At 55.7% G+C, this 7675-nt stretch overlaps 3 protein-coding genes across 3 annotated transcripts; 1 reads left to right on the top strand and 2 right to left on the bottom strand.

Moving 5' to 3' along the window:
• Positions 1-32: 32 nt before the first annotated feature.
• Positions 33-1726, top strand: PpBr36_10085 (uncharacterized protein; the record flags this gene model as incomplete). The annotated part of the gene is made up of 2 exons (XM_029897199.1): positions 33-776; positions 947-1726. 2 exons carry the CDS (start codon positions 33-35, stop codon positions 1724-1726), a joined length of 1524 nt encoding a protein of 507 aa, XP_029745232.1.
• Positions 1727-1978: 252 nt separating this feature from the next.
• PpBr36_10086 (uncharacterized protein) lies at positions 1979-2635 on the bottom strand (the record flags this gene model as incomplete). Its single annotated transcript, XM_029897200.1, has 1 exon — positions 1979-2635. The coding sequence occupies one exon, from the start codon at positions 2633-2635 to the stop codon at positions 1979-1981; it is 657 nt and encodes a 218-aa protein (XP_029745172.1).
• A 2314-nt stretch (positions 2636-4949) lies between these two features.
• On the bottom strand, positions 4950-6962 carry PpBr36_10087 (uncharacterized protein; the record flags this gene model as incomplete). The annotated part of the gene is made up of 1 exon (XM_029897201.1): positions 4950-6962. One exon carries the CDS (start codon positions 6960-6962, stop codon positions 4950-4952), a length of 2013 nt encoding a protein of 670 aa, XP_029745231.1.
• Between the last annotated feature and the right edge of the window lie 713 nt (positions 6963-7675).

Raw genomic sequence — 7675 nt, forward strand, 5'->3', positions numbered from 1 at the left:
AAAAAAAAAAAAAAAAAAAGTCAGCCAAATAAATGTCATCACCAAACACGCTCAGCGCGAGCCGGCATGGGGCCGACGACAGTTTCAAGCAGGTCTATGAGCCGTCAGATCGATATGCACAAGTCGTCCCCGGGCAGAATGCACCTTTGGCCGTTGAGCAAAAACAATACGACGCGCCTGTCCCGACAAATGTCTACTACGACAACCAAGACAAAGAGCCCGCCACCGTACACCACCACAATGTCGACGGCTACGCGCAGCACCAGCAGCACTACCAGCACCAAACACATCCTGCCGAAAAGGCCAACAAGAGAGCCACCACTCGGACGCGACCCAGCTGGCTCGTGGCGGCTGGTGTTGCTCTTGTCGCGGCCCTCATCGCCGCCGCAGTCTCGGGAATCGCCGTGTGGAAGGCCACAGAGACCAAGGGAGCAGGGACCTGCGAGGCAACCGCAAATTCCGATGGCAGACCTGCGCCGACGGGCGGAAAGGATGGGGAAGCCGTCAAGTGCCCTGCGATTATGGGAACCAGCGTCGGCGGGGCCGACAAGGCCATCCGGCAAAACTCGGCTCTTGCGGCGGTCGGGTGGCGAACCAAGGATGAGCACCACATGCAGGTGTTTTACCAGGACGCCGAAGACAATCTGATGACCAGTTGGTTCGGATCCATGTTTGTCAACTGGACCGTGCCCAGGAAGGTTGCCGTGAGATCAGGCGACAAGGCCATGGGCGGCACGCCGCTGACCGTGAGCACCATTTGGTTCAGTACCAACGTGGTATGCAGTTCCTCCCACTCCCATATGTGAAACATGAGACCACTCGTGACTCCCGAGTCCATCGCTTGGCCGCTGTCTTGTTGAAAAAAAAAACAAACAAAAAAAAAAAAAAAAAAAAGAAAAAAAAGAAAAAAGCTAACCAGCCGTGACTGTTTGCGCAAACCTGATAGGCCGACGAGTTTATTGCCCAAAACCAGATGAATTATCTCTCGCCCAACGGCACCGTTCGGGGGTACAACTTCCGCCTGATCTGGCCGATGGGCATGCCAGACGGCATCATGCTGCAGACCTACCAGGCTTCACCGCAGTCGTCGCTCTCCTCTCTCTGGCCCTTCCAGCACTACCAAGATCCCGAGGGCTCCATTTTCGAGGTGACGCAGGTAAACAGCAGAGCCAAGCTGTCCGACGTGCCCAACGCCGACAAGGGCACGCCGCTGCTCGCCCTGCCGGTGACGACCAAGCACGACGGAAAGGAGCTGCGGCTGTTCTACCGCGACACCCAAGGCAACCTCGCCCTGTACGAGCGCGACTCGACGGGGAAGGTCACCGACGCCACCGCCTCCCTGGGGATGTCGATACCCGCCGACGCCAAGCTGGCCGGATTCGCCAGCGCCCGCGCTGCCACGGGGCCCGGCATCAACACGTTTGTGCTGTGGCAGGACGAGTCGCAGGCCAAGGAGAACGGCGGCATCCGGATCGTGTCGCAGACGGACGGCGCCAAAGACTGGAAGGGTCCCGTGTCGGATCCCGTGTTCAAGGACGCCGACGTGCCGACCCATGTCGCCTGCATCAACGAGGGCATGGGCGGCGACATTCCCAGCCAGGCCCTTGTCGCGCTGACCGCCAACAGTGAGCTCAACAGGTGTTTCTTCCAGGCCGGGCGCAAGCTGAAGCAGGTGTGGCATGACGGAAAGCGGTGGGTGGATTTGGGGTTTGTGTTAATGCCTTGAGGGGGAAAAAAAAAGAAATAGATATTCAATGTATGACAATGTACAATGTATTTCGTAGCTACATAAATATTAAATTTAATTCCGTTTTACCACAAACACTGAATGTTGCGGCACCCAGCGGATGTGACTGAAACTAGAATCCCCAATTCCACACCCCATCATCGATCTTCCCCAGGGGAAAAATCCAAACAGAACCTAAGAGGTCTAGAGTCCAGCCAGCTTAGTCAACAAAAGCTTGCCATCCAAGCCCGCTCAAGCCCCTACCTTGCAAACGTCGGTCTCGACATGCTTAACCATGGGCACAGCCACATCCACATCCACCATCTTCGTCCCATACCCCTTGCCCCCGCCTTCCTTGCCACCGCCGTACCCGTACCCGCCGCCCTTTGACTCGTGGGCCTCCTTCTTCTTGTCGTAGACGTCCTTTGCGGCCTTGGCGACCTTCAGCCCGACCTCGACGGCAGCCTGGGCGACCTTTTGCAGCGCCTCCTTCTTCTTCTCCTTCTTGTCCTCCTTGTACTGGTCGCCCTTGTCCGGCTTGTAGCCTCCGCCCTGGACGTCTTGCTCCGCCGTCTCGGGCGCGGGGGCCGCCGCCACTCCGCGGGCTTTCAGGCAGGGCTGCTTGTCTGACGCCAGCAGGCCAGGGGATGCGGGCGGGACGGAGGGAGAGAGCGGCACGACGGCGGCGGCGGCGGCAACTCCCCGGTTCGTCGGGAAGGTCGCGTCGCGGGCCGACAGTGGGGCAGACTCCCCGCCGTCTATGCCAAAGGTCGCTTCCCGGGCCGAGGAAGGGACCGAGTCGCCGGCCTCAAAGTTGAAATTTGCAGAGCGGGAGGAGAGGGGAGCAGAGGCTACAAGGGCCGCGGCTGCAAGGGGGGCAAGGATGATGGTCTGTTTGACGTTCCTCATTTTTGATATTTATTTACTTTTTTTTCCTTTTTGTTGGTGTACTGTGGTTGCTGTGATGTCTGTAGTGGTTGCGAAATAGTTGACTGTGGTTGGTGCGAATGGTCTGTTGCCAGGCGATGCTGTTGTTGTTGGGCCGACTTCAAACTGCTGTTGGAATGAAGTGGGAATTAAAGTAATATGCTAGCTGCGATGAAAAAGAAACCTGGACTGCTGCGATTGTGATGCTTCTATGCATGCTGCTGTCGAAAGAAACGGAACCAGCTTGAACGAGAGCTGCCAGCCTTTTTTATATTGAAAATCGACCTCACCGACTCTGCGTGCAGAGATTAACGCGCGTCACCCTCGTAACTCTCAAAAGATATTTTTGGCATCAAGAGGAGATAGAAACTATCGGAGCCGAGCTAAAGCGCGTATCCTTTGCTTTTCCATGTTTACTTGCTGATACTCCCGCGCATTTCACGATTAAACCACGGTACTCCCGGCAAAGTATTTTCATCGTAGGGTTTGGCAAACACTAATGATAAAAGATAGTTATCATACTTTTCTGCTCTCCGGACTTCGGATTAGAAATCACTGAGTGCGGCCAGCAGTGTCGGATAAAAACACATGGGTCTGGTTCGACTTTGGGACGGTTCTGGGCTCTTCATTTCACGTCATCCCATGTACAAGGAGCGGGGGAACTCCGCTCCTCAGTGAAGGCAAAGTGGCCGAGTACGGCTTTTGCATCATTTTTAGACCACCGCAAGTCCGAAAGCATCCAAGTCACGCCCCCGGTTTACGTCATTAACCACCTGCCGTGTGCGCTGGTAGACCATCGTGCTCGGGATCTGATATTGCCGGGGTCTGCCCGTCGAGGCATTTTTGTTTTTTATGTTTCTTTCTGCTTCGATAGCAGTTCTCTCGGGCCGTAGAGTAGCGTAAACCGCACTCGGCCAATTTGAGCAGAAAAAAAAAAAAAAAAGAGGAGAACGGCAACTCTCACGATATTACCGCAAGCTGTATATGGTCGCGCGTTGGCGAGCAGGCTAAAGTTTACCACATTACCTCGGCAACTTTGATAAAACCATGTTTGTTACTATGTAAGTCCTGCAAAGTGGCCAAAGGAAAGATGACTCGTGAGCTAGACTGCCCTCACTCCTCAGCATGTCGCGCCGCTCAGTGCGGTCAAGCTGATGGCCTTGGAGAAGAGAAATTGTCATCGGTGCTCAGCTGTCGACGCGCCATGTCATCGCCAACACTACCCCTCATTCCCGCCCGAGCCCGAGTCCCAGAACTGTCCTGCACCTAGAGAAGTTCCTGGATTGCTAGACTTGGACAGCCTAGAAGCATCAGGTGATGGAGCAGGCAATGACACATCCAAAGCTGGGAGCAAGAGGGCTGCAGTTATCGCTACAAAGAAAGTACCGGTCTGGGTGAGGACAACCCGCTGTCGCCGCCTGGACGTCTTGTTTGGAGGGGAAAAAAAAGCCAGCTAGAACAACACTCGGCCAGCCAGCCTAACCTGCTGATGGCTGGTCTGCCAGAGATTTGGGACTTGCTGCGGTCTGCTGACTGCTCCGCAGTAGACTACTCCATGGGGGTGGCAGCCACCGTCACGGCAACGTCGAGGGCATGGAGGATGTCAGTGAAACGCATGATTATTGTGAGCATTGTGAGCAGGCACTATTGCCTCCGAGGCAGATCTTGGCGTTTCGGTCTTTTGACTGTGTTGACAAGATGCTGGGTTGACTGTCCATGTGGGAGCCATGATGAAGATAAAATGTTGGTTTTATATCGCTTTGCGATTTTGGACATGTAAATCATATTCGCACATGGAACCGGCTATGTACGTAAATGCAGGCGCGAAAATACTGCTCAAAATCAGAAATTGTTGACTGTTGCAAGCTTTGTCGCAAAGGATTTAGGCAAATGCCTATGGTGCTACAGGAGCACCGTAACTACGGCTTTCTGTTCCCTCGTCCCCCAAAACCTCTTTATTACGATGCGGCGCTTGTCATACAACAATCTGACGAAGCAAGGTTTGCTTGGAAGGATTAAGTCGGAAATTCAAGTACAACGTGAGCGCTCTAATTGCCACTTGAAGTGGATTGAATTGAAAACGTCTTGATTCATGATAATTATTGTAATAGTATTAGTATACTTTTCTTCTAGAGAAGCATATAGTATATCCAGTTTAACCCTTATCCGATGAACCCCCAACGCTAAACAAAAGCCATGCAACAGACCCGATGTGCCTTTTAGACGCACAAACTAGATGGTAACTGAAAGAGAGAGAGAGAGAGAGAAAAAAAAAACATGCCAATGTCCCCCGGCTTTACAGGGCAGTGTCAAGTCCAGGGTAAAAGGGAGGGTTGGCCTGTGCCAGGTCATAGGACCCCTTGAGATCCTCCCGGCCGTACTTGTTGACCTCGGTGGTGTCAAAGTGGATCTGCTGGCGGGTGGAGAGCGAGCCGTCGCTGCGCTGGTAGTTTTGCGGGCGCAGCGTCATGCCGGACTGGGCGCCCTGGAACACGGTGACGGGCAGGTCGTAGGTGTCGGGCATGTGGTGCATGCCGAGGTTGAAGTAGACGACCAGATCCTCCTGGTCCAGGGACTCGCCGTCGAAGAAGTCGTTGAAGTCGACAAACGGCGGCTTGCCCTTGTCCCAGGCGGTGACGGGGTGGGCGGCCACGGGCTCCGAGTCCTTGCGCCTGAGGGCGTACAGGTGGTGCGTGGCCCAGTTGATCTCGCGCGGGAACACGGTCGAGTTCTGCACCGTGACGTGGATGCTCGAGCCCGTGGACGGGTAGATCTTGTAGCCCGGGTACTCGCCAAACTCGTTGGGCTTGTCCCTGTTGACGACCGCGTAGGACGCCGCGGCGTTGGGGGCCCAGTTGATCTTGCCTTGGTCCTCGCTGGCGACGAAGCTGCGCTCCGCCTTCATCGTGTTGACCACGGCGCCGTTGGACCAGGGGTACACCTGCTGGTGGGGCACAAACTGCGTCTTGAACAGGCTGTTGTTGGTGCCGTGGATGTCGAGGTCGGCCTTGAAGTTGAGCACGTGGTCGTGCATCGAGCCCGAGAGGTTCTCGCGGATGCGGAACCCGTACTCCCACGCGTCCTCCTCGTCGACCGCCCTGGAGCCCTGGATGTAGCCCGAGGCGCGCACGATGACCTCGATGGAGCCGTCGTGGCGGAACTCGTACGTGGTCATGTAGTCGTAGTTGTCGACGGTGCTGACGCTGCGCAGGACGAACGCCGTGTTGCTGGTCGCGTCGTACGACTTGTACTGCCGGTTGTAGTGCCGGTTCATGGGGAAGTCCTTGGGGAACTCGAACAGGCAAAAGGCGTCGGTGTACGTGGCGTAGGACGGGCAGTCGAAGCCGGGGATCAGGTTGAAAGCGGTAAAGCCGATGGTCACGTCGATGTAGGACGCATACGTCTGCGCCCGGTCGGGGCCGGCGTAGTGGGAGAGCGCCTCCTGCATGGCCAGCTCGTACACGACCCTCTCGCCCTTGTAGCGGATGTCGTGCACGGAAATCCCGCCGCGCCCGGTGGCGACGTAGAACGTAAAGTCCATCCACGAGACGTAGTTCTGGTCCGGGTCGAACTCGTGACGCGCGCCGTCCGGCAGGATGGCCACCGGAGGTGCCTGGTCGTCGTGCGGCAGCTTGTCGCCGTTCCAGCCCATCTTTTCGTCGTAGGGGTTGTAGGGCTCGCGACGCTCCAGAGCCCTCTTCTCCCTGCTGGCGCGAGCCTCCTCGGCTGCCTCGCGACGCACCTTGCTGCTGCTGCTGCTGCTGCTGCTGCTGCTGCTGGAGGAGCTACACCAAGCCGACTTGCTCACCAACGTTGCGTTTCCACGGTACAGGTAGTCGAGCGGCGTGGCTCTCGTCGCGTTGCTGACGGGCAGAGGCCCGACCATGTACTCGCGCGCGACACAGTCACCGTCGCCCATGATACGGGCATAACGCTTTGGCTTCTCGCCTTTGCCTGACAAGTACAGGCTTGCCTCGGTCTTGTTCGGGGCCAGCAGCCAGATTGTGGACCGGACAAAGTTGAATCCCAAGGGGCTGCGGTTCCAGTCAGCAAATTGATCGTCACAGAAATTTACAATGTGGTTTGACGCATACATGGAAACATCTCTCTCCCGGTTTATGAATTCCATAATATCCCTCTCCTCGGCGTCGGTGACCTTGTTCCAGAGATTGTCGTACGGCGCCTTGGTGGGGATGTAGGCGCCCTTGACGTCGCGCTTTTCCGCCCGGACCTCGTCGGCAGCGGGCCCGGAGCCTGCCACCGACGCGACGCAGGTGGCCAGGCCGGCAAGGGCGAGGAACTTCATCATGAGGAGAGCGGAGAAAAATCAAACAAAAACGAGTGACAATTCAAAGAGCATCGGAGGGTGGGTTAGCAAGGAGGAGAGGGAAAACAAGACCGCCATGACAGCGAAACCCAAGCGATGGGTTTATATTTTATTTTTTTATTCACGTTGATAGAAAGTCGTCGACAACACGAGCCAAAACGGCCCCCTAGCGCCGCCGTTTACCCGGCGGTAAAGCTGTTTCTGTCCCTGCCTTGGCTACATGGCAAATTTCTTTTCCAAGTCTGGCGTGATGGGGTATTGGATTATCATTGTGGGTACGGGGGATGTGACGATCGCCCAGCTGAGCAAAGCCGGTACGTGTTCTCAGGCTCAAAAAACACGAGATTAGATAATGCAGCAAGGGCACAAGGCAGGCCGTGTTCCCAGTTTTAATTGAAATGCTCATCATCAATTGGTTATAGAGACGCGGACAATAGGGGGCGCGGCGGTGGTGACCCATGCCATCCATGCACTTGGTTTGCGCCTGGGGCCTCGGAGACAAGCGAAAACAAAGAGCAGAGTCTTACTTTTTTGACAAGTGCGACGGTAGCGTTTGTAGGGCTGGACGTTGAGCACAGCAAACAGCCTGGTCCCTCGATACTTAGTAGCTACAATGTCGGCCGAGTAGGAAACAGTAGCGTTGCAACATACGCGTCGATCAAATTAACTTCGAAGGAAGACAAAAAAAAAAAAAA

Source organism: Pyricularia pennisetigena (genome assembly GCF_004337985.1).
Source record: "Pyricularia pennisetigena strain Br36 chromosome 7 map unlocalized Pyricularia_pennisetigena_Br36_Scf_7, whole genome shotgun sequence".
NCBI lineage: Eukaryota > Fungi > Ascomycota > Sordariomycetes > Magnaporthales > Pyriculariaceae > Pyricularia > Pyricularia pennisetigena.